This window comes from Pteronotus mesoamericanus, unplaced genomic scaffold, assembly GCF_021234165.1.
Source record: "Pteronotus mesoamericanus isolate MK-2021 breed Mesoamerican mustached bat unplaced genomic scaffold, CSHL_Meso_final contig_52, whole genome shotgun sequence".
NCBI lineage: Eukaryota > Metazoa > Chordata > Mammalia > Chiroptera > Mormoopidae > Pteronotus > Pteronotus mesoamericanus.
In genome coordinates this window covers 12675922-12701605 of record NW_026555189.1, presented here as the reverse complement: position 1 = coordinate 12701605, position 25684 = coordinate 12675922, and the positions used below count along the sequence as shown (strand labels likewise).

The 25684-nt window shown below is 54.7% G+C and overlaps 1 protein-coding gene and 1 non-coding gene across 3 annotated transcripts; one reads left to right on the top strand and one right to left on the bottom strand.

Moving 5' to 3' along the window:
* Positions 1 to 129: 129 nt before the first annotated feature.
* SLC12A4 (solute carrier family 12 member 4) lies at positions 130 to 23852 on the bottom strand. 2 transcript variants are annotated; one of them, XM_054579297.1, is made up of 24 exons: positions 23680 to 23852; positions 18796 to 18890; positions 17217 to 17348; positions 12086 to 12232; positions 11947 to 12001; positions 9353 to 9483; positions 7773 to 8014; positions 7411 to 7625; positions 6718 to 6882; positions 6542 to 6640; positions 6242 to 6299; positions 5698 to 5872; positions 5156 to 5274; positions 3668 to 3766; positions 3352 to 3471; positions 3053 to 3157; positions 2642 to 2810; positions 2190 to 2385; positions 1903 to 2072; positions 1681 to 1812; positions 1494 to 1601; positions 1120 to 1307; positions 875 to 1008; positions 130 to 708 (listed from the first exon to the last, which is right to left on the bottom strand). In XM_054579297.1, exons 1-24 carry the CDS (start codon positions 23792 to 23794, stop codon positions 617 to 619), a joined length of 3261 nt encoding a protein of 1086 aa, XP_054435272.1. In that variant the 5' UTR covers positions 23795 to 23852; the 3' UTR covers positions 130 to 616. The 2 variants fall into 2 exon arrangements, with proteins under 2 accessions (XP_054435272.1, XP_054435274.1); XM_054579299.1 differs by lacking the exon at positions 3053 to 3157.
* LOC129075328 (small nucleolar RNA SNORA51) lies at positions 10449 to 10580 on the top strand. The gene has a single exon (XR_008529632.1). It is a non-coding gene; the product is annotated as a small nucleolar RNA SNORA51 (small nucleolar RNA).
* Positions 23853 to 25684: the final 1832 nt, after the last annotated feature.

The following is a 25684-nucleotide window of genomic DNA, read 5'->3' as shown; positions in this document are numbered from 1 at the left end:
CCAGTGGGAGGGACAGTCTGGCCAATGGGGATGGCCAGAGATTTCGGGAAAGGGGCACAGCCTTGGAGCTGGAGCCGGCTCTGGGCCTGGGTTCAGTTCCGCCTTCTTCCCTTGGCGCCAGGGGAAACAGAGCCTGGGCAGCAGGAGGCCCAGAAGTACACAATGTTTTATTGAAAAAAGTCAGGCCTCAGCTGGCTGGCTGCATTAGGCTCAGCTTGGTGGGGGTCCTGCCCACAGTAGCCTGAGCCAGGTCTTCTGCAGGCGGGCTGGGTAGGACCCCCTCCCTTGTCACCCTTCCCCTTCTCTCTGATGGTGACATCCCAACAATAAATATTCAATAAATAGCGTTCCTGGGCTGGCTGCCTTCAAACCCAAAGTCAGCGCCCACCAGTCTTCTCCAGCCAGGGCAGGCCTCCCAGGGTGCTGAGCAGGGAAAGTTCCCAAACTTCTCAGGGTCCTGCAGGACCCTGGATCCATCTCCATTGCCAGGCCCAGGCCCAATCTCCAAAGCAGGGTCCAGGGCAGGGCTGGCAAAGCAGGACTGGCAGATGTGTGCAGGGAGAGGGTGTTACCCTGAACACCTCCACTCTAGGCCATAAGTCTGTCTGTATTGGGCTCAGGAGTAGATAGTGATGACTTCACGGCCACCGCCACGAACCAACAACACCCGCTCGAGACCCTCGGTCAGCACCTCCAGGAACTCCATGTCTGTAGGTCATCAGGTCAAAGAAGCAGCACCAGGACCAAGGGGAACCAGGGAAGCTTGGCCCATCAGTCAAAGAGAGGGTAATCTGGCACCCCCTGCCCAGTGGCACCCACAGTAACCTCACATGCTGGCCACCTCCCCACTGCCTGCTTCTCCACAAAAAGATACAGTTCTCATCACCCTCACTGTTCTTGGGTGGGCCGGGCATGTTCAGTAGGACCAGGCGGGCATCGTGAGAGCGTGTGACAATGACTTCGTTGAGCTTCACAGCAGTGTGCATGCGCCGCACATTGGATTGGTCCCTGTAGGTACTGTAGCTGATGATGGGGCCCCACCCCCGGCCCACCCGCAGAGCTTGTCCACCCTCCACCCCCAGGCCCCAATGTGGCTGGATCTGTTTTTGTTGTACTCACGGCTTAATATGCACCAGTTCTCGGAAGTTGTCAGGGGCGTGGCTGGGGTCCCGGGGCTCAGCAGCCAAGTACTTATCCCTTGTCCATGTCATCTGGATCTTGTCAGCGCCAGCGGCAGATTCATCCTCCTCATCTGAGTACAGGCTCTCCAGCCTTAGGGCTGAGTGCCGGTCCTTGACCAGCTGGGCCTGAAGAAAATCAGGAAGTAGCCTCAGTGCCCTGGGAACAGAGGGCCTGGCTGGCCTCTCTGGCCTCAGGGGCATGGGCGCTGACATGGGTGGGCCTGGGGCAAGTCATTCTGATGCCCCCACCTGATGGTGTCTCCAGAGGCCTGACCCAGTCACCCACCCATGCCCTGAACCAAGGCCACTGACTTCTCGCTCCCGCTCAGTCTTGGTCAGTCTCATCTGCCGCAGCATCTGGGACCGCTGCTCCATCATCAGCGTCCGCTCGTAGGTATATGCAGAGATGTCACTGTTGTGCTGGGGAGAGGGTGGGCTGTGAGGACTGGGCTATGTCGGGCAGGGTACCCACAGGGCCACACTGGGGCGGGTGGCTCACCATCTCCACCACCTCCACCTCTGCCTCAAGGCGTAGGTGGTACAGAAAAACAGCCAGATCCTTCTTCATCTGGATGCTGTTGTCGTCCATCTGGGCCACTGTGAAGATGCGCATCCGGCACTTCCTCCAAACCTATGGCACCGGAGCAGGTGGGTGTTTCAGGCACGCCCCACCTCTCCAAGGGCCCAGCCGCTCTCACCTGGGCCCACCTCCCTGGCCCACCTTGTGCTGGCGCAGCAGGAAGGGTAAAAGCATGAGCATGCCGCCATCGTGCACAATCCACCACACGTCGATGTGACCCTCCAGGTAGCGCTCATGGTTGCTGGGGTAGAAGGCGATGTTCTTGGGCACAAGCAGCGCCAGGTGGGCAGCCGTGGTGCAGCGCACGGTGTCTGGGGAGGAAGGACACTGCTGACTGCCAGCCTGGAGCCCTGCTCTCACTGGAGTCCTGGCTCCTGTCCCCCATGGCTGAGCCCAAGCCCAGGCCCCAGCCCCGGCCCCTCACGCACCAATAAAGGTCTTCCAGGCACGTGGGTCCTCACTCTGTCGCCAGCCATAGGGCCAGCCCAGCACCACGGAGTTATGCCTCATGCCGCCCAGGCCGCAAGACTGGATGAGGTGGGCCAGCCCCTCACGCACCTTGTTGGCCACCACCACCTGGCAGAAGCCCTTTACTTTCTCAATCTCCATCATGTTCTTGATTGTCTGTGGGGAACACACTAGGCTCAGAAGCCAAGCCCATCAGCATCCCCTCTGCTGGGGCTGGGGAAGGGAAGAGGCAAGCCGCTCACCCAGGGGCCGTGTTTTGTGGATGGGACAGCAGCACCCATCCTCGCCCCAGCTCTTAGGTGGCAGCACTGCTGTCCACCTGGCTGGCCAGAATTGGTCCGCCCCGCCATGTGCCAGCTGCAGCCTGGACACCTCTAGACCGGCTCAGCTCCCCGCCCCCCGTAGCAGGTACCTGCTCAGCAGCCTGGGCCTCGCCATAGCTCTCCAAGAAGCTTCCCTGGATGACAGAACCAACGATGGTCAGGCCCTTGCCCGCCTTCAGCTGGGAGGCAAAGGTGAGGAGCCGCGGGTACTTCACATGAAGGTCCTCGTCCAGCTTCAGCAGCACTAGCAGCTGAGGCCTACAGTGGCCAGATGGGGAGGCAGCCTGAGACCAGGGCCAGAGGTTTCCAAGGCGCCCTTTTCTTCTTCCCTTCTCAGCTCTCAGGCTCCCAGAGGTTTGGGGAGCAGAGATCCAAGGGCTCAACAAGCAGGATGGGAAACATGGACCAGGGAGGGGAAGCCAGCACTTCTCGACCGTCCTACCCTCACAGTGCCCCCTGAGAACCTAGAGTGGCCTTTGCCAGTCCGGGCATGAACTCACCGCCAGTTCTTGGTGTGAGGAGGCCCCTCCTCTAGCCGCAACAGTGCATAGCGGGCAGCACTCAGGGACAGGCCTCGGATCCCGTCACCCCATTCCTTCTCAGCCCTACAGAGGCCACCATAAGCTGGTGAGCCTGTGGTCCCACCCGGGGGATTCTGTCCAGGTGTATGTGAGATAGAGGGGATCACAGGCCGCCAGCCCCAGCACCAATGGTGGCTGGCCAAGGATGGCTCAGCTCCTCCCCTCCCGACATACAGACCGCCCCGCTTGCCCCGCCCGGGCGGCAACCCCTCACTCACCCTTGGTACTCAATGTACTTGTAGATCATGCCGGCAATGAGCATGGCGACCAGGGCATAGTACCAGGAGGAGACAAACATAAGGGCCAGGCAGAGGCTCATGCCCAGGAAGGAGAGCGCCCTGGGCCAGAGAGTGGGGAAGAGCCAGAATCAGAGAAAGACCAGTACAGCCCCAGGCCAAGATCCCCAGCCCCCCAATCTCTCACCAATAGCAACTGCAGCCCAGGAAACTCAAACGTCATCCTGAATGGGGCTCCTGGCTTCCCCAATAGCTCTCATGTCAGAGGACTTGGCTCAGGGGTCCGGCGGGTGCTCACCAGTGATAGTACTTGAACCGGGGCCGCCAGTTGGGGGTCCTCAGGAGCGTCTGCACAGCACAGGCCAGGTTCACAAACAGGTAACACATCAGGAAGAACCTGCATCACAAGGGTTGGTTGTTGCAGAGCAGCCTTCTTGGCAGCCAAGTACCTGAAGTCCCTGGCGTGCACGGGCTGAGCCAGGTCTTCATGGCCTCACAGCACCCGCTCCCACGCCTAAGGCAGGCGGGACCACTGCTCTGGAGTCCTCAGAGCCAGGGCTAGTGGATGGGCAACTGTGTGCAGGCAGAGGAGGTGAGAAGGGGGCAGGAGGCAGCGGAAAGAGCGAGTGTGGAGCTGAGAAAAAGGAGGGGGCCGAGCAGCGCTCAACATCCAGGCGCCTGGCCCGGGTGACAAGCTGGCTTCGGGGAGGTCATGAATATGAGGAGGAACAAGTAGGGAGAAGATAACAAGGGCCATTCTGAAGACAATGAATGAGAGACACTGGAGGGAGACTGTGTGGATGTGGCGAGGCCTGCTGTGCGAACCCTCCCGGGAGACAGCTGAGGTGCAGAGGCCTGAGGAGAGGGGCAGCAACCTCTACCCTCCACTGGCTGGAGAATGGCAGATAAAGAGGCAGAAGGACTTACCAGAGAGGGCAGGTCAGGGGGCAGGGACCCCCATGAGGGGGGAGTGGTCATTCCCATCAGGGCTGCCAGGAAGAGCCACACGCTAGAGGCTGGGATATATCCTCTGGCTCGGGCAGTGAGGGGTCACCACCCAAGACGTCTGGCAAGAACAGCTTCAGGTGTGTACTATGTGCAGGTGGGGCTGGGCAGTAGTGGGTGGAGGTGTGTTGGGGGGACAAAAGATCACTGTGACCTGTGGCTGGGGTGGGGGGCTGCTTTGGGGGAAGAGGAGCCTGCCAGGCCTACAGGCTGAGTTGGGCAGTGAAGGGTAGATCCATCATAACCAAAGAAGCAAGAGAGAGCATTGGCAGTAGAACGAGATGTGTGAAGAATGATGGAGCACGCCCCAACACCGGCAGCAGTGAACACAGCAACCGCAGGGACCCCTGGGCACGGCCACATGCTGACCGCCTCCTGTAGGGCACTGGCAGACTCAAATGCCCAGTTGATCTCAGAACTTTACAAGAAAACAACTTTGAAAACAGACTGGTGGGACAGTGGTGGCTTCACCGAGGTGCCCGGGACTGGGTGCTCGCACTGTCCAGGAGCGGAGGGTAGCCACCTGCCTGTCCGGGAGTCTCCCATGGAGGGCTGGAGGCCCCATTGTCCACATAAGTGTCAGGCTCTCTCCTGAATGCAGAGATAGGCTGAGCTCTGCCAGGCAAACCTCTCCCCACGCAGCCTGACATGCCTCCCAGCTGCACCCTCAACACCAGACCAGGTCACAAGGTGGTGCTGCGGCCCCTGGCTCAGGGGTGCTGAAGGTTCAAGGATCCTTTCCCAAAACCACCCCCCTGCCCTGGCCTGGCCCCCAGCTCACATGGATAGAATAGGGGCCACCATGTCCAGGGAGGCAATGAGGATGCCCAGCTCAGCGATGAGTGCCGTCAGGAGGAGTGCCCATGTTGGTTCGCCATTTGCCTTTCCGTGGCCAAATACCTGCACGCACCAGGGTCAGTGGGGTCAGAAAGGGGAGAAGTTGGTCCCATTACCCCCATTCCACACTTTGGGTCACAAGCCACAGACTGGACTCCAGCATCCCCAAGTCCCTCCTCTGGGGCTCAGGCCACATCTGTGCCTTTCCCAATAGGTTCCACAAGTTTCTCTGCCCCCAGGTTTCTTGGGGCCTCTCTGCTCTGAATGAGCCATAGATCAGCCATGAGGATCCTGTGTCCAAGTCACTCTGCCAACAGCTGGGCAGAGCCAGAAGCAGGGCAGCTCTTAGCAACTCCTCATGGTGGCTTTGTGGCCCTGGGGTCACTATGTGCCCCAGCAGAATATGATGCGTCTGTATCCCCTACCCTCCAGTCGGTGTGAGAGGCCAGGAGCACCCAGGCTGTGGGAGAGTGCAAAAGGGCTCACCCGGAGGAAGGGGATGATGTTGTCCTTGGCAATGGCCTGCAACAGGCGCGGGGCCCCAGTGAGGCTCTGTAGACCGGCGCCACAAGTTGAGAAGAAGGACCCGATGACAATGACCCAGGGCGAAGGCCAGGCCAATGTGCCCACCACTAGGTTTCTGCTGACGCCATCACCGTACCTGCAGGGGCCAGGCTTAGGCCATGCTACATGCAAAGAGCCCCCCCAAACCCTGGGTGGGGCCGCCAGGAGCCAGGGTGTCAGGGGTTAGGAAGGATGGCTATGGCAGGCACAGCTCTCGCCCCTCAGCACCGAAGTCCAGTGGACCAGCCCCTATCCTTTCTCCTTGTCCCAGCCCTGATCCTGATGTCACCGTTCTCTAAGAAGCAAAAGTCCCGGTGGGACCTGATCCACTCAGTGGCACACACTACCACTGGCAACCAGCAGCCTGAGGATATGTGTGAGACCACGTGTTTCGGGGGGGGGGGGCTGGTGTCAAAGTAGGCAAAAGCGGAGCCCCGTGGCACAGGGAGGGGCCCAGCTCACTCACTTGTCCCGGAGGACCACACCCTCGATGCAGGCGCCAAAGAGAACCACGCTGCTGAAGTCTGCGGCCGCGTCAAGGAAAGCTGCGCCTCCGCTGCACTGCTGCCCCACGTATCGCCCACCCAGGACCCACATGCCCCTCGCACTAGCCTTGGCCAGGAGGCTCGCTGGGGCACCTACAACTGAGGGTTTTATGTTGTGCACACACTCGAATGTGAGGGGAAAGGTACACATGTGTTCACTTAAAAGAAGGCAAGTGCCTCTTGCCCTCCTCCCTGCTGGCCCCAGGCCTGGGAAAGGATACACACAAGGGAGGTTGTAACAATGGCCAGAATGGTCCCCACCGGGATGGACTTCTGGGCGTCGCGGAGGTCACCGGAGCGATTTGAGCCAGCCATGATGCCTACAAAAACAACGAGATTCCCTCAGGGGCTCCCCAGGAGCGCGGGCAGGGCTGGGTGGGTGGGCAGAGGGCCTTACCCGTCACAGAGGGGAAGAAGATGCCAACCAGCACGGTGAAGGATGTGGCAATGTCTGCTACCACGTACAGGGGCAGGTTCTCCTTCAGGCCAAGGGCATCTGTGGAGGGCAGCCCGTGCTTCTCCACCACCTCTCCCTTCTCCAGGTAGGTGCTCCACAGGTTCTCTGCAGGGGCAGCAGCATCACCACCGGCAGCCCCACCTACTTCCCAGGGGCAGTTTGGGGCAGCCCGGCCAGAGGCTGCAGATGTGAGCGGCCCCGGGGGCTCAGGGGGGCAGCGTTGGGTCAATGTCTGCAGCATCAGACACAGGGAAGGGGCTGTCTGGCTAGAAGTCTGACAGGCAAAGGTTGCTGAAGCCAGAGCCCTGTCTCTGCCTGCCTCCAAGACAGAAGCCCTTTATGGCTCCTGGGAGAATAAGCCCAGGCAGCGTCAGGGGCTGGTGGCTGGGGAGAGAGGGGCTGCCAGAACTTTCTGGGGGTTTTGCAGCCCTGGGATGCTGGCCAAACAAGCTCTGTTCACCCGAAACCTAGCTGCCAAGAGCCAGGCTGCGAGGACACTACTGCGCCTGGAAGGCAGCCAGACCTGCCCCCCATCCCTGAGTTGGCCACACAAGGACGGCTCTGTGATCCGCTCTCCTTCCATGCTCACTCCCTGCCTGCTGCTCGGCCCATGGGTCAGGAGTGGGGACGCACCCTGGAGCACGCTGGCAGCTGCACCTGGGATGCCAGGGATCTCGGTCACATTGTTGAGAAGGAAGTAGGGGTCACAGGAGTCAGTGGTAAGGTTGAAGCTGTGGCAGAAGAGGTTCCATAGCTTGGTGGCCCCAGTCTCATTATTCACCATGGCTGTCTTAGCACAGATGTCGAACTGGTCGCGGGACAGGGTCCTGTTGCCCAGCATGCACACTCTGTGGGGAGAGGGGAGTATCATCACCTGCTCAGCTGGAGGTCTCAACCTGTTTCCACCCTGCAGCTTCCAGGACTCAGGGCATCAAAGGCCTTCTACTGGGAAAAGATGCCAGTGCAACACCAGGATGTATTCCCAAATCACTTACGGAAACACGGGAGGGTCAAAAATAGACTTGATGCCCCCAGCATAGATGGAGAGGATGGAGATGATCACACAGGCCAGGAAGAGCGAGGCAAATTTGTTCACATACTTGACCCCAACAAACACCACCAGGGTCATGAAGGTTAGAAAAATGGTCCCATACACTCGCATGTTGTTCAAGGTGGCACTTGATGAGTCATGAGTGCCTGTTGGGTAAAAAATGGCAGCTGGCGGGGCAATGTAGGTCTGAAACAAGAAACAGACAGAGAAGGTTCAATTTCCCTATTTAGAGAATGAATCCTGTCATTAAAAAAAAAAAAAAAAAAAAAAGAGTATCCAGAAAAACCCAGCCACAAAAGACCACATACTATATGATTCCATCTATATGAAATGCTCAGAATAAGTGGATCTGATTATAGACAGAAAGCAGATTAATGGTTGCCTAGGGCTGGGGGGAATGGAGGGGGACTAGCATAGATTTTCTTGAGTGGTGAGAATGTTCTAAAATTGATTGTGGTGATGGTTGCCCAATTCTGTGAATATCCTAAAAACCTTTACATTTTATACTTTCAGTGGGCAGTGAATTGTATAGTATATGAATTATATTTTAATGAAGCTCCTATTTAAAAAGGATCCAGACACAGGAATCAACTCAAATAGTGAATAGCTAAACAGCCAAAGTGGAACAGTTTGAGCAACAAAATAAATAATGATAGTACTGGATCATGAGCCAAGAATAAAATATCCAGGAGTCCATACTGATATAAATACATGGTTGAATAAATAAATAAATGGGGGGAAAGGCCAAATTTTCTTTACAGAAGAAACCCAAATAATAAATGCAGGAATGTGGAAATATGAACAAAAAACAACCACCTCCGCCCTCCCCTCACCCGCCTGACGTAGTTCTAGGAACAAGGTCCACACTGCAGGCAGAGGACCTGGAGACGGGAAGGCCAAGCAGTCCCTCTAAACCTCTCCTATTGTCTGGATCCCCAGGGGTGGGCACTTGTTACCCTATGAGCCCCATGACCCCTCCACCTCTTCCTTCACCAGCTGGGGCAGTTCAGTGGGGAGTGGGAAGCTGAGACAGAACACACACTGGGCTCACGGAGAGGACACTGACCTCCAGGCAGGGTCCTGTGGCTGCTTATCCTGATTTAGGGACAAGGATAAGGTGGAACTGAAGGGCTTGGCACAGAAGCCTGGGGGGAGACAGACCTGGCCAGAGTCTACCTGTGCCTGGGAGGTAGGCTCTGCGTCACCACCAAGATCTGTCATTGAGTTAAATGCAAGAGTTTACAGATCACCTGCCATGGCGGAAATGGGGCCCGAGTGAATGGAACATCCAGGGCCAAGGTGAAGGCAGCCAGGCCAGGCCCCTTCCCTGCGTAGTCCAAGCCGGAAAGGGGAGGGGCTGAAGGGAAGACTGGCTTAAGCAAAGATCTTTCTCCCTCAAGGAGGCCTCCCACATTAGAAGCCCCAGCCCCCGGTCAGAGGCGAGGGGAGCACGAGCAGCCTGGGCCTATGGGAAAGGGACTGTTTGGACAAGACCAGAGTTGGCCACGGTCTCGCGTCACTCACCAGCAAGATCTCAATGGCCCCCAGGATGTACATGGCCGCTGCAAAAGTTGTTCCCAAGTAGAAGCACAGGCCCACTGCACCTCCAAATTCTGGCCCCAGTGAGCGGGAGATCATGAAGTAGGAGCCCCCAGCTACAACAGAGAAAGTGCACACAGGTCAAGGCTGGCTCTTCTTCGAGGGGGCCTCCTCCGTGACAACTTCTCATAACCACCCAGAGGGACAGGAATGAATTTTTCCATTTACAGAGGAGCAGAAGGGTTGGAAGATTTGCCTAAGGCTGCATAGTTTTAAGTGGCCAAGCTGGAGTTGGACTCTACTCCCATCTGACTCCAACGCCCAGTACAGGCCAGGGAAAGGATTACTTTGCAAGGCAATTCCAGGTCTGCAGCAGTGCCTAAGTGACTCACTGTCCCCCAACTCCCTGCACTTAGGCCAGTCCCAACAGCCTCCACTGGCTGGGTATGTCCCCTCTCACCACACCTCACCCTGCCAAGGGCTGTGTCTGTTAGTCCGATCCCTCCAGACCAGGGCAGGAACTATGTCTTAGCAAGTTTTTTGTCCTTAGGGCCCAGCACAGGGCCTGCCACCGGGTGAGTTTCCATGGCTGACCCTCCTGCCCTGAGTCTGTGCTCCCAGCAGAGTCTAACACCCCTGGCAAGACTGAGAGAGACGACACTGGGTCCCAGGGCCAGTGGGGGTGCAGGGGACATGTTGCCAGTTGAATTTTCTCCTGATAAAATGTCTCTGGTGAAAAATCTAGGAACAGGGATCAAGAAACTTTGAAAAGGTTAATCCCTTTCATGCTGCAATCCCACCTCCAGGACCTTCTCCTAAGGAGCCATCAGGGGTGTAAGTAGAGATTCGTGTGCAAGGCTGTTCACAACAATAATACAACAGTGAAAAAATGCAACCCAAGACTAGGAAAAATAATCACATAAAAATAATCACATAAATTAGATAATATACTATTAATCCTACTTAAAAAACAAAACAAAACTAAACTAAACAAAAATGTTGGAAAAAATTTCCAACATTTGAGAAATACACACACATATAGAGTTTGGGCAAAATAATCTCTCGATACTTTACAAGACCCAGCCTCCTGGTGCTTACCACAGGCTGTTTTCTTACGCTGACTGTACAGAAAGAGGAGGCAGAGAAAACCCACCCCATATACACGTCAGCCCAGGCCCTCTGCCTGGTCTGTATGGTGAATGGGGGGACGTGGAGTTGGAAAAAAAAAACAACAAGATCCTAAGACCATGTACCAAAAAGCTAACAGTTATGAATTCAGAATGGTGGTATTATGGGTACTTCCAATTTTCCTTTCTACATTTCTAACTTTCAAGCCCTCTTATAGGTAAACATGTATTGCCTTTTCCCCGCTATTATTTTTATACTAATATTAATAAAACTGTTATTTAAAAAAAGGATCTAGCCTTGACTGGTATGGCTGTTGGTTGTGCCTCATCCCACAAAGCAAAAGGTCACCGGTTTGATTCCTGGTCAAGGCACAGGCATGGGTTGGGAGTTTGGTCCCTGGATGGGGCATGTGGGAGAGGCAACCAACTGATGTTTCTCTCCCTCTCTTTCTCCCTTCCTTCCTCCTCTCTAAAAATAAATAATAAAAATTAAAAAAAAAAAAAAGGATCCAGACAAAGGCACAGGAGCCAACCTGAATAGCTAAACAGCCAAAGTGGAACAATTTGAACAACAAAATAAATAATGAATTACTAGATTATGATCCAGGGAATAAAATAAACATCTGGGAGTCCATACTGATAGGAATACATTGTTAAGTACATAAATAAACAGGATCTCTGAAAACCAACTCCAGCCCCGGCTGATGTGGCACAGTTGGTCGGGTGTTGTCCCATGGGGTATAAGGTCACTGGTTCAATTCCCAGTGAGGGCAGATGCCTCACTGGGTTGTGGGTTTGGAACCTGGACGAGGCGCATACGTGAGGCAACCAATTGATGTTTCTCTCTCACATTGATGTTTCTTTCCCGCTCTTCCTCCCTCCCTTCTCCTTGCTCTAAAAATAAAATAAATAAAATCTTAAAAAAAAAGAAAAAAAGAAACGAAAACCAAATCCAGTCTCATCATCCCTGCCGAAACCCTCTGCACTCTCCTACAAGCCGTGGTGTGGGCCAGTCTCCTTGGCATGAGCCACCGGGTGCACCCCATTACCTTCTTTGACAGCCTCAGCCCTTTAATTTTTTGTTATTTTATTTATTTATTTATTTTTGGTGAGGAAGGGGACACCCACCTACCCAGCCAGATCAGCTGAATCAACCCTGGCAATCAATGGGGTGACATGCCAGGGCAGCCAGATTGCCCTAATATTCCCCAGCCCCCTTTTTAAAAACAAACAAACAAACAAACAAACAAACAAACCAAAAAACCAGAACACAACAGATATCTCAGACTCTGTTGAGCAAGGATGTTCCTAAGTGATGCAACTGTCATGGATTCAGGGAATAAGACCCAACCATAGAATTGCTTTGAGGGCAGGAGCCATGAGGAGACTGGGTGTCTCAATGTGGATTCTGGACTCACTACCCCCAACAGGCCCAGGGTAGTGCTCACCCACCTGGAACCACTCCGTTGGTGGCGATGGCGCTCATGGAGATGGCCGTCAGCAAGGTCTGTGGGAAGGAGGGCCTATGTGAGCAGTTTAGCTGGGAAGTCTCTCCGGGCGGCGCTGGCCCTGCCCCGGCTAGAATACTCACACAGCAGCAGCAGATCAGCACAATGAGGAGGGCCTGCAGCACACCGGCCGTGCCCACCATCCACGTCAGCCGCAGGAAGAGGATCACCCCGAAGATATTCTGCAGGCAGGGCAGGTACACCCCCATGAGGGTGCCCATGCTGGGCGCCTGGAGCGGGAGGCGGGGGGAGATGTACAGCATCAGAGGGACCCAGGTGCACCGTGGAAGGCCAGCCCCAGTCCCTCAGCAGTCCCCGAGGTGTTCTGCAGAGAACAAGCTGGAGAGGAGCACCCTGAGCAGAGTCCTGGGGAGTGCAGGGGTGGGGTCACAGCTCCAATGTCTAAGTTGATTTTTTTATATATGAAGATAGTTTGGCACTGGGAAGGTATAAAACCTGGCTCGTTTCAAAATGCCAAGTGTGGAGCTTTTGAGCTTCACCTCCCCGTCAAGGTACTGTCCCCTTTCCTTCCTCGTTTCTTTTAAAGTTCTGGAGGGAGGTCTGTCTCCCATCCCCACCTTCTCACCCAGCAGGCCCCCTGTCACCCAAGCCAGAATCTAAGAATTTGTTCTTGGCCTTCCCTCGGTCCAATCCCCCCGCCCCCCACCACGCCACTCCAGGTGGACACCAAGTTCTACAAAGTGTGCCTCTCAAGTTGCTATCAGAGCAGCCTGCCTTGCCCCTGCCTTAGTCCCTTGAACCTGAGGCACTACACTCGGGGCGGCTGGATGGTGCCCTCCTATGTCTGTCAGCCTCTCCACGCTGCGGCCTCTGCTGCCGCCAGGGCAGGTCTCTGAAAGCCAAGTTCAGTCTCATGATGCCTGCCCAAACTCTCCGCTCTGTCTGTCCTGTAATCGATGGTGTGGGCCACCAAATGTGCCCCATCCCTTCATTGTTAGTTTCACTTCCCAACGACATAGGTCCCTCAGAGCTTCTGAACCAAGGCCTGCGCTGGACTCTCCCTGGGAGGGTGAGTCCTGCCTCACTGCCTGGCAAACTCGTCTTTAGATAAACCTTCGGGAGGTTTAACCGTGTTTTCTCTTCCAGGAAGTTCCTCTGGGTTGCCTTAGGTAGAGTTGGCACTTCCCCTTGCATCTCCTCAGCATTTGATATACCCTTCCATCATAGTGGTCATTTACAGGTCACGGAAACCATTCCCTCGAATGTTCCATGACCGTACTGGGGTAGACTTGGCTTGTTTGCTTTTGTATCACCAGCAGGCCCTGCAGGTACCCAAAAGGTGCTCCTAAGCCCAGGGAGTGGTGCCTTGGAAGGCCCCTTGGACAATGTGTTGGGAAAATCCTACATAGAGACAAGACTCAAGGTTGAAGAACAGATTAAGGGAAAAAACACAGACACACATATATATACACGAGGTCTATTTAGAAAAAGTCCAGCCATTGTTAATATAATGAGACTGATTTACGCTACATTGATGTAGCCTGGCAGCCAAGGAGAGTGGACTAGAATGGGCATGCGTGAACAATGACCTTCACTGTACTAGTCAGTGGGGGCGGTAGACACTGTTGAGTGAGTCTGTGTCCTGTGTGGCCGTCTCATTCAAAATGATTGAGCAAATAGGGCAACGGATCTGTATCAACTTTTGCATTAAGCCTAAACATTCCTCTGCAGAAGCTATTCGGATGATTCAGAAGTCCACAGCTATGGGCCACTGGTATGGGCAGCTTCATCACGACAGTGTGCCCACTTATGCATCATGTTTCATAAAGAGTTTTTTGGTGAAACATCAAATCACCAGGTGACTCAGCACTGCTATAGCCCAGATTTGGCACCCTGAGATTTCTGGTTTTTCCAAAATCACCTTTGAAAGGGAAGAGATTTCAGGCTGTTGATGAGATTCAGGAAACTACTATGGGGCACCCGATGGTGACTGGGAGAACTGTGTGAGGTCCCGAGGTGCCTACTTTGAAGGGGACTGAGGTGTCATTGTTTACGTACAATATTTCTTGTATCTTCTTCAATAAATGTCTCTATTTTTCATATTACATGGCTGGATACATTCTGGACAGACTTCATATATAAAACACAGACAACAGCTCTGGCTGGTGTGGCTCAGTGGATTGAGTGCTGGCCTGTGAACCAAAGGGTCGCCGGTTTGAATCCCGGTCAGTGCACATGCCTGGGTCGCAGGCCAGGTTCCCAGCAGAGGGCGAGCAAGAGGCAACCACACATTGATGTTTCTCTCCTTCTCTTTGTCCCTCCTTTCCCCTCTCTCTAAAAATAAATAAATAAAATCTTTTGAAAAACAAAAACATACAGACAACAGAGTGATGATAGCCAGAGGAAAAGGGGGGTGGGGTGAGGTGGAGGTGGGGGCAGGGGGGAAATGGGGATGGAAAGAGACTGCTTGGGGCAATAAGCACACAATGCAGTGTACAGTTGATGTTTTGTTGAGTTGTACGCTTGAAATCTGTATGGTTTTGTGAACCAATGTCACCCCAATAAATTCAAGTGAAAAAAAAGTTGAAGGGCAGGTGAAGAAGGTCTAATGGGCATATGCAGGCAGGATTTCTCAACTATCTAAGGGCAGAATAGGGGCCAGCCAGAAGGCCAGGGCGGAGGCTGAAGCACAGGGGCAGGGCAGGTGAAGGCGCCTTCTTGAAGAACTGAGTCCCCATGAATGCAGCGCAGGGTAGTGGGGCTTAAGAGCTTCCACCTGTGCCCTCGCAAAGCCTGCTGTCCTGGACCTGGGGTGGGAGAGAGAACTTTGTGGCCACAGGAACTCTTCTGAAGGGCCCAGATCTGGGGCAGGATCTATGTGCAGACTAAAAGACCTCACAAGGGCCTGAGTAAGAATGAATGGTCCCTCAAATTGTCCTGCACAGTGTAGGTGACAAATAGACCTCATCTGGGCTCCGTCAGAGCCCTTTTCAGAGACCCCGGACCACCCACTGTAGCGGCAGCTCCCAGCCCCACCTCAGTTCCAGGCTGAGTCACTCTGGAAAAAAGGCAGTGTGGGAAAGGGCAGGGCCGGAAATGCTTTCTGCATCTCCAAATAACCTCTGGCAGCCTCAGGAGGTCACAAGGCCAGAGCCAAGTGCAGTGGCCGCTAAGGAGAGGCTGCCTAGGGTCTTGGCATGGTCTGATTGGAGACCTGCCCTTCCTGCTTTAAGTCTTACTTTTCTGTGGCCCAGCTCAGGCCCACCCTGCATAAGGACCACAGCTTAGTGGCCCAAATTCCCTAGCTTTCTACTGACGCACTGTAGACCTGACCAGGCTCCTCTTTCCCTGATGGAAAAATCATCGAAACTGGGACACTCAGGCACCCTCTCACATCCTTACTCTAAGGCCAGGTGAGCTGGGCAGGTAAACTAAGGGCGGACCCCAGCATCCTCACAGGCTCCTCATAAGGCCAAGGGCCTGCAGCCCTTTACCAATCCAGGCTTCCTCTCAATAGTGTTGAGATGCACACAGCCTTTCTTTCTTTCTTTTCTTTTTTATAATAAAAGAAAGTTTGTCCTAGCTGGTGTGGCTCAGTGGATTGAAGGCCAGCCTGTGAAACAAAAAGGTCACCAGTTCATACCCTAGTCAGGGCACATGCCTGGGTTGCAGGCCAGATCCCCATTAGGGGGTACGCAAGAGGCAACCACACAATAATGTTTCTCTCCCTCTTCCCCCCTCTCCCTTTCCCTTCCTCTACAAAGTAAATAAAATCTTAAGAAAAGTTTGTTTAGACAGTCACAGAGGTAGAAGGGGTGGGCTCAGGAAACACGTTACAGAGGCAAAAGAAGGGCCCTTGGAGCCTAGGGGGGATAGAGGTAATAACGTGCCTGGGGGAAAGAAGAGGGGGAGGGGAAAGGCGCTGCTGTGCTCGCGGAGAGGGAGAGCCACCTGCACTACTAGCCTTTCTCAGGGGCCTCTTTACGCCCAGCCACAGCTCCCTTAAGAGACAGGGAAGAGGCACTTACCCAAGGATCCTACTACCCACTGCAAGCAACACTCTCAAAGGCTGAGGCCTCTCTGCAGGGCTGAATAGCCACAGATAGTCAGGGTTCTCTACTATCTGCAGTTCCAGAAAATGCCAGTGTAATCCCAGCCAGCAGCATATGGTGGAGGTCAGGTCTGTGTGACCTCAAGATCTCAGCTGCCCCTCTGAAGTGAGGGCTGATTTGTCTCCCAGAGAGGCAAGGTGAGGGGTGCACATCAGCCTGGTCTACCCTCTCCTCTTGGCCTACCCCAGCAAGGCCCAAAACTCACAAGCAGGTCTAAGGCTGGGGACCCAGTTTATCCCAACCAAGTGCTCTTTCTGCTTGTGCTGACCTCCAGCAAGAATACTATAGCTAGTGCCAGATCCATGCTCCTCCCAATCACAGCTGCTTCCCAGGTCTCAGGGAGTCAGTAGGCAGAGAAGAAGGGTTCCTTGCCTTAGGCCTCAGCTGGACTGAGTCCGCTCACACCAGGGAGCTAAGCAAAGATGAGCAAAGTCATACAGAGAGAAAGGAAGGCTGAAGGGCCAGAGGCCCGGATAGGAACCAGGAGCCCCAAGAGGCAGTGCTATGTACCACCCCCTGCCCCCTCAGGCACTCAAGGTATCCAAGAGCTGTTGGAGCGGTCTGCCAATGAAGCCAACATAGGAAGGCGCAAAAGGGACACTTGCTCTAGGTCACACAGCCCCAAGGGACAACCATGTTCCTGGTTCCAAAGGTAGCACCCTTATCCACCTTGACGGGATCTAGTGATCAGGCCTTCTACATAGTCACACATCTCACAATAAACCCACAAATGTGTCTCCCAGTGTTACACACCAGTCTTGGGTAGCTCGGTCATCTTAGGCGAGTTACTTAACGCCCCTGACACTGAGTTTCTTCCTTTGTAAAATGGGGATAATAATAGCACCTGCCCCACAGCTTTCTTGTGCGATGACTTGCATGACCCCAGGCATTATGCCTCTCACAGAGGCCTGAGTAAAGGCAGCTGTCCCCCTCACTGTCATTTCTGAGGGCCTCCTTGGTTCTCTGCCGTCTCTAGCCCTCTGCCCCCTTGAGCACAAGGCGCTCAGTGTCCATCCTCCATGCTGGCACCCGCTTCCCCTGGGATGCTCACAACCATGTGGGGAACTTGCCAATTCCATGATGCTGAGTGTGTAGGAGCAGCCACCAGGAGTGGCCCCTCTGCTGCCCTTGACCTGCTCACCTTGGATGTTCTCCGGCGGGTACCCTCCCCACTTTCAGCTTCCTCATGCTCTTTGGCGCCCTGCGTGAGGTTGGTGTAGCTGACGAGCTTCCCCAGAAGAGACGATACCTTTGGGCGGATGTCCAGCTCTTCCTGTAAACAGAGCCACAGGGCGGTCTGGCAATGGGCCCAGCTGGTGTCAGGCTACCTGTGTGTAGCCAGCAGCCGGGCTTCTGGCCCCTTGCCAAGCCCTGAGGCAGGCCTGGGCCTGATCCCAGCTTTTGCCTGGGGAAGCCCAAGCCAGACAATTGGGCAGGTGTGGACACCACACCCCGGCATTTGGCACTCAAAGGCTCGGCCTAGCAGCTGCTTCTCCCTGCCCCACCTTGGTTACTACCAACCCATTTGTGAAATCTACCTGCCTCAGGAGAGGGCACTGGGAAGGACATGGCTGGCAAACAGGAGGATGACACACTTCATCCTGCCCGTTCCATCTGGCCACCTCCCAGCTATGAGTGGGCCATTGAGACTCACATATGCCCTCAACCCTCCCACAAAAACACCTACCCCTAGTCACCTCAGGGAACCAAGGGATTCAAAAGGGGGATGTCTGGGACAAGTAAAGTCTCTCTTCTTTGCTCAAACCCTGATCCTTCTAGATGGCCCCCACCCCCAGCCCCAGGCCCTGAGAGTAATCCACTTCAATCCCCAAGGTGGGATCCTGGCCTGCTAGTTCATCCTCAGGTGAAGCCAGCTCAAGGACTTTGTTACAGAAACTTGCTGCTTTTCCAAGTCAGGAGGCTCCCAGAGCTCAGACTCCCCAGCCCCTACCTGGAACGAGGCTTTTCCTGCTCCTATGACTTCCCCAGCACCATGCCTCCACCTACCTAGGCCCACATTTAGCCTTTCCCAGCTGTCAGCTCTCTTCTAACCCTGCACACAAGCAGACACTGGTTTGGAGTAAAAAGTGAAGATGCAGGTCTTTGGGGGGCATGTGGGCATTGAGGAGCCTGCGAAACTTCCATGGGGGCGGCTGAGTGTGTCAGAGTTTAGGGGCCTAAATCATGCCCTGAATCCAGATCCAACTTCTGAGTTTGAGTCTGAAAAGGATACAATTCAAGTTCAGAGGCACAAAACTAGGAATGTTTCCAGAGAGGTGTCCACTGAAATGGAGATGTACAGAAAGAGGGCAGATCCAGTGGCAAGGACCAGGTCTTAGTGGACTTGAGAGGGATGAGGTTGGAAGAACCAACTAGGAAGGACAAGGAAGAGTTCAAAGGAGAGAGAAGTCTAGGACGACAAGAGCCCTAGAGAGAAGGGAAGAAAGGAAGTCCTGAGGTGGTCACTCTGCTGAAGGGCTGCAGGGAAGTCAAAGGTGAATACTTCTGGAGGTAGTAACAGGGTGGGCTTGTGAGTGGCCTCTAGGAAAGCATTTTCAGTTCAAGGGACCAAGGGAACCGCAGCCTGGTTGCCAAGAAGGTGAGACAGACAAGAGACTGGAGGAGGAGCCCAGACGTCAAGAGGCACAACTGTCCAGGCTGCCTTGTTAATGGTGGCTTGGGTCGCTCACAGGCCCCTGCCCGCCCGTCTCCTCAGCTACCTCAAACAGTGCCAGGTTCCTGTCATAGTATTCGTTTCCTCTGGAAGCCTCCAAGGGACAAAGGAAAGGGCTGCTCTCTCTGTGGCTGCCATGTCCTGTGGAGAGAGAAGGACAGAATCGCTGTCAGGGACTGCCTCCTGGGTCCTCGGCCTGCACTGCTGGCTCGCTAGCAGGCCAGCCCACAGAGGTCATTTCTGGGGCGCACTCCAGGGGCCAGTGTTAGTAGGTGGGGCCGCAGTTTCCCCACCAAATCCCACCAGCCTCCTTGAAGAGCCAGTGTTGTCCGAGTGGCCAATTACCAGAACGCAGCACATCATTTCCTCTAGCAGAGGGAAACCGTGTGAAGGCCCCAAAAGCGCTCCTGCACGTGTTAACACCAAGGGGCGGGGCCCGCTGGGGGGCGTGGTCCAGCCTTGGCCCGCCCTCAGGCCCCCAAGCCCCACCTTCCCAGCCCAGCAGGAATACCCAGTGAGCCCGGGGTCAAGGCTCTCGTATCTTCAGGGTCCACCCGGGCGCTGCCTTCGAGGTAGATGAAACTACATAGGGCGCCATCAGCCGCCATGGCCAGAGACCACCATGCTAGCTGCCCCACCATGCACCGGGCGGGGCCTCCTGGAGGGCAGCCAGGGGCATGCCGGGAGGAGCGGCAAGCAAGAAGCTCTCCAGGGCGCGGAAAGCAGGCCCAAGAGGCTGTCTAGGGTCGTGTTCGAAAGCTCGGGTGGTTGGTGTTAGGACTGAGCAGGGACTGCTGGCAAGAGTTGCTTTTTGGCCTCCCTGCCTCCAGATTGCGGACACTTGCCGAGTCGAGGTGTGGGGCCGATGTGTCCCCTAGGCTGATGAGACAGTGCCTCAGCTCCAAAGAAACCTCGGAGAAAAGAACCAGACGCGCTTTTTTTTTTTTTTTTTAAATAAGCCTGCCTCAACTCTCAAAGCTTGGCTGATTTTTCTGGCTGCCTGGTGTTTGCATTCTTTCCTGTTTTCCAAGTTGTCCCTTGTGACTCTCAGTAAGTGACATTCTCAATTTTCCATCAAGCAGGTAGAAAGTACCAAGTACTCCTTTTCTAGTCGCGGAGTGGTTGGGTTTTGTTTTTGTTTTTTCTCCCTTCAGACAGTCTGGTAGCTGCGACAGCGGCTGGAGGCCTCACAGCAAATGAGAAGCTGACTTCGCGGTTCAAAGAAGCCAGGCTGGTGTTGCGGTGACTGGCAGCAGTGCTGGCCTGGTGTCAAGAGAAGTGTCGTCACAGACCCAGACTAGTAGGGTATTTGGGCCATGTACTGGCCTTCTCTGGTTTTTTAAGGTCTACCTGCCAACCTTTTCTAGTTAGTCTATAATTTCATTTCTCTTGTTTGCAGCTAAGAATGCTGAATAAAGCATCCTCCCCAATCTGATACATCCTCTTGCCATCAGTATGAGACTTAACTTGCCTTCTCTGAGTCAACAATTACTCAGCAGGTGCTGCAATGTGGATTCTTTATTACCAAGGAGATTGACAGGTAAAGCTGATGACAACTTCTGGGGCAAAGTCCCTTTTCCTTCAAACAGCATGTGAAAACAATATATCACCTCACCAAGGAGCCTGAACTAGCTGTATCTAAGTGAGCCAAGCAGCTCAGTCCCACAAGCTACAAGGTTCTATGTAGGCCAATACCAATGGCGCAGTTGACAAGGGCAGCAGGAGGTCAAGCCGGCCCACCAAGCCATGTAAAAGCCATGTAGGGGTCACATAAGCTCCTCAGACACCCTATAATATTTGCTGTGCCCTTGATGCTTGTTCAGGATCAGGATAAGGAGCCACATGAAAAATGTGAAAACCCAGTAACACCGTAACACTGCCTGTTACATTGATGGCCCTTCAGTGAAAATTGTCTCTTGGATTCAGTGAAAAGAACTCTTGGATTTTTGTGGAAAAAAATCTCTCTCCTAAATAAGTCAGATGCTTCATTTTGTCAGAAAATGGCAGCTAGAGAGCCCATCTTTTTTCCCTTTCTGCCTTGGCTGCCAGGAATCTCCAAGATAAATTTATTCCTTAGATGCAGTCATCATCTGCCTCATCTCAGAGTCCTTGCCCCTTCCTCTGCATGATTTTGATCTTTCTGAGGGTAAGCCCTGTGGGAAGACACCAAGAGGTGAAGCCTGCCAAGAGAGGCATTGTATATCTCTTCTGAACCTTTTGTGAAGTAGCCTGGAAATATATTATAAATTACTCTAACCTCATGCATTGCTGTCTTGCCCCACTATTGTTGCCTTGTCTCTCTGAGGAGACTGAACTAGTATCCTGAAGACACGGAACCAGGCATGAAACGGTTCCCCAAAACTGGCTGTGGATGGTCCTCTAAGACCCAGTGGATCCCCTGTCCCTTCGGCCATGACTCTGGGGCACCTCAGAGCCCTTCCAAGGATTGCCTCTAGTCCTCATAGCAACCCTCCAGTATCATTTACCCCTTTTTAATAGCAAGGAAAGTAAGGCTCAGAGAGATTCAGAGGCAAGGTCACCCGGTAGAAGGGCCAAACTTGGGTCCCAGGATCTACTAGAGCCAGGAAGGAGCTGAGCTACAATCCGTCCCAGGAGGCACCCAGGGTGCACATACTCAGGACTCTTGGTGCCCAGATGGCTGGCACCCTAGCTTGGATTTTTGACTCTTCTTTTCTGTGACCCAGGGCAACTTGCTTACCTTCTCTGTGCGGCCTTGGCTTTCTCTTCTATGAAGTAGAGATAGTAACACCCACTTTCCTAACTGCCCCGATCAATCAGAAAAGGGACAGTCTGGTGCCAGACACCCAGTAGGCATTGCTTGGAGTTCGCTAAAGCCTCATTTAAGGACAGTTCCCTTGGGACTGTGGGAATATGTGTGTGGGGGTGGGGGGGTGCTCTAAGCAGTGTCTGGGTGTCTGTACTGCCCTCAGCTATTTTAAAAATTCCAGGGCAGGTCTGGGCATGCCTGCCAGGCTGAAGCTGCTCAGATACCACCTGAAATCCTGGTGAACCAGAATATGGCCTGGGCCTGGGGGCTGCCTGCGAAGTACACGTATAGGTGTGTTCCTGGCCACAGGTGTGAATGCACCCGCTGCAGGTGGGTGTCCAGATGACACACTTGATCCCTCTGCTCACAAGGCACCCGCCAGGGGCACCAGGACCTCTACACCGCTTGGAGCAGAGGTATGGGCCTTGAGAGATTCAAGTTCCAGGCTAGGGGTGCCCCATGAGATGGACCTGAGGCTCACGGCTTTTGCGCCCCCAACCCTTTGCAGCCCCCACCAAGAGGAATCATAACCACTTACCAGGGCGCACAGTGTCCCCCATACTGCAGACACAGCCAAGGTCTGGCTGAAAAGGAGTAAGAGGAGGAGGGGGGATGTGGGAGGAGCTGGCCCAGCCTGGAGGGACCTGGCAGGACTCAGCCAATGTGGCTCCAGGTCCCTCCAGTTGCCCTGTGAGAGGCCAAGGCGGGGCCAGAGGCGAGACTCAGATGTGCCTGCCCACTGGTCCAGGCTGATCCCAGGGATGCAGCGCAGCCCAGCCTCTGGGGGAGAAAGCCTCCCAGAGCTAAAGGGAGCAGGGATGCTGGCTCCTGCTCTGACCACTGGAACAGGGCTAGGGGCAGGACAGGGCACCACGGGTGGGGGCTGGGATGTGTGATCGAACGCAGCTGTCAAGCCTATAAAATCTCATGATGTCCAGCAGCCCATGCCACTGATCTGTGCTACCTTCTCACATGGCAACCAGGTGACTCACATATAGCCATCACCCACATCAGGCTGTCTGTCACCATCGCAGACAACACAGAGCTAGGTCAAGTCTGCATCACCTGACACATGCCACCAACACACGTGTTCTCGGCATATGGCCATCATGGTCAGTCACAGACACAGGCGTCTGTCATCAGTCATATTACCATTCTCATCACTGACACCCCTGCAGGAAAGTGGCCATGGAAATGTGCTACCCTGATGCCACCTTCACCCTGCGATAACATACAGCTACACTCTTGAACGAGCACAATTACACATGCATGTGCCACTATACATGCAGACACATAATCCAAGAGTGAGTGGGCCCTAGCAAGGACAGCCATCTGGGGGCTCACCTTCAGGCCCAGGTCTAACACCTGGGCTAAGAGTTAGGGTGCAGGAGTCTCTAGCCCTTGGTTTGAATCCCCTGGTGCAAATTATACAACTGCTTCCTGTCTCAGTCACTCCTTCCTAAGTGTAACAGGGCTTATCGCATGCGGCGAAGTGGTTTGACTGAGTGAGTTAAGTCACGTAAAGCACCTAGACAAGCTCGATTCCATGTGAGCTCCTCAGACGTCCACTGTACCTACAGATCTTAGAGGGGATCAACATGAGAGGGCCCACAGGCACTTAGGCACAGACCCCGTCAGCAGGCACTCGCTTCTCTCCTGCCGGCCCTAGTTCAGGGAGGCACAGGAATGGAGGGAGAGGAGTCTCAGGGTCAGAGGCGATGAAGCACAAATGGGAGGGCAAAGAGAGGAGGCTGGAAGCGGTTCATAGAAGGTGACGGGGCTGGGGTCCGAGCAGCGGCTATGCTCCCAGCCGGGAAGGGCCAGAGATGGAGGCTCGCCGCTATTCCTGCGCCTAGCGGCCCGATTGCCTAGCCTCTTTCAGCGGCCACGTCTGCAGCCCCCGCCTGCGGCCAGCAAGGGAGGAGCTGGGGTGGGGAGGGCGTCCCGACTGCGGGCGCGCCGGGGCCCAGGAAAGTCGTGTCCGAGCTCGCGGAGCGAGGGACTGGGAGCGGAGGCGCAGACTAAGAAAAGTTGAGCCCGCATCGACGTGTGCGCGATCGGGCCAGGTGTTCTGTGGGAGCGCGGGCCCCTTGTGGCCGGCTCTCCTGTCCCCGCCAAGGCCCCATCCGGGCGCACCCTCACCGTCAGAGTCATCCCGCTCGGCGCGCTCCCCGTAGTCCACCCAACTGAGCCCCTCGAGGTTGTCATAGTCACCGCGCCGCGGCCCGTCCACCGGCACCACCGTAAAGTGAGGCATCGCACGCTCTCGGCCTTGCCTCTCCCGCTGCCCCGGCTGCCAACCCAAAAGTCCCCGCCGCCCCGGGCCGGCGCACCCCGCCCGCTCGCATTCCTCCCCGCTGCGCTCACTTCCTCCGCCCGCCCCCCGGGCCGCCCCTCGGGGGCGGGGAGCAGGAGGGGCTGGGCTGGCTCCTCCCCTAGGGGGGCCCGGAGGAGTGAAGCCCCTCTGGAGCGGGTATTACTAGTAACTCCACGCCGTAGCAAGGGCTTGATTGCTGTGTGACCTTGGGTGAGGAACTGCACTCTCTGAGCCCCAGGAGCCCCAGGACCCCCAGATGTGGTACTTGTAAAATGAGGAAATGTGCTTCCATCTCTTGGAGCTCTCTGAGGGCAACACGAGGTGTCTACTAAACGTTCAGCGACTTTTCTGCTACTGAGGAACAGGGAATGATGGGCAGGACCTGTCCGGGATTGCAGAGGTCCTCCCCATCCTTCTCAGGGCCTTCCACCATTCCTCCTACCCCCTATCCATTGCCATCATCCCACCTCTCCTCAGAGCCCCTCCCTGGTGGAGGCAGCTGGGGATTCTGGCTCCTTCCCTGGAGGCTGCTGCCTCCACACCCCTCTCCTGACCTTTTTTGCCTCTTTGGGGCACTACATTCAATTCTTTAGGCAAATTGTTTCATCTTAATTTTATTTTTTACCGTCTCACTTCCTGAGAGTTCGTTTACTCAAGTCGTTTACTTGTTTGTCGTTTTTCTTTCACTTTCTACACTGCTTCAGGTAACGTATGCAGTTGGCTTTACTTTAACATCTTTATCTGTCTAGGTGTCCTTTCAGCAGTTTCTCTATCAGAAAACCCTAGAGCCCATCTTACTTCTCTGTCTCCATTTTTCTCCCCTTTATGGCTCACCAGGCTTTAGAACATCAGAATCAGTGGTGTCTTCCCATCCAATCTCTGACCCCGTCCTCTGACTGCCGCCTCTTCCCAGCCTCCAGCTCCAGGGCAGAATCAGGAATCAGAGTCCCTGGGCCTTGCAGGAGGACCTCGGAGCTGACCACCATTCTGGCCCCTGCCTCATAGTCATCCCAGCCAGGGCCTGTCCACTTGACTTCCTACCCCTCACACTACCTTCAGCTGCCCACAGTCGCAGCCTTCCAAATGGACTTCTTGCTCTCCCAGTGCTCCTGGCTGAGCAACCTCTTCTAAAGAGAAAGCCCAGGCTCTTCCCTTGGCCCACAAGACCCTGCTCCATCTGACCCCTCAGCCTCTCCGGTTGCACCTCTCCCCATCCTCCTGCCCAGCCTCAGCCCTTCCGTTCTCTTTCACTTCCTCAAACTCAGGGAGTTTCTGCAAATCACTTGCTGTTCACTCTGACGGAATGCCTTTTGACTCTCTGCCCCTACCCTCACTTACCAAATTCCTCCATACCGAGTCGTTCTTAGCCCGGAGCACCACCTCCTCCCCAGAAGACTTCTCTGACACACCTCCCACACCCCTACATTACCCTCCCTGCGTTGTGTTCCCCTGGGGCACTTGCCCTTCATAGTCCTCACTGCACCAAGAAATGCATTGTGGGGTCTTTGGTTAATGTTTTTCGTGCCCACTAGATTGGGTATTTCACAAGAGCAGGACCCTTTTTGTCTTCTCACTTTGGTATCCTCAGTCCCTGGCCCCAGGGTGCATGCCAGGGTGCAGTACAAGCCTTTAACAAGAGTGTCTGGGGTTTATAAGTTAGACAAACACATGTTCTCAGCAGTGTTCACACTGCTCCTATCCTGTCACCACACATGGCCTCTTTCCTGAGGGGTGGGGTCAGGTGCTGTGTCAGGGAGATAGGCCACTAAAGGCCAACTGACAAACTGGGGTACTCTGTGCCTAGGATACAACTTCTCCCGTACCATTCAT

Bases quoted from the DNA above. Each gene is read 5' to 3' on its own strand.
- SLC12A4 (XM_054579297.1), bottom strand. From the start codon at position 23,794: ATGCCTCACTTTACGGTGGTGCCGGTGGACGGGCCGCGGCGCGGTGAC. The intron at 1,602-1,680 runs GTGAGCCACCCG...CCCTCTCCCCAG, and splicing joins AGGTGGAGGTGGTGGAGATG to CACAACAGTGACATCTCTGC. The intron at 1,308-1,493 runs GTCAGTGGCCTT...GATTTTCTTCAG, and splicing joins AGACTGAGCGGGAGCGAGAA to GCCCAGCTGGTCAAGGACCG.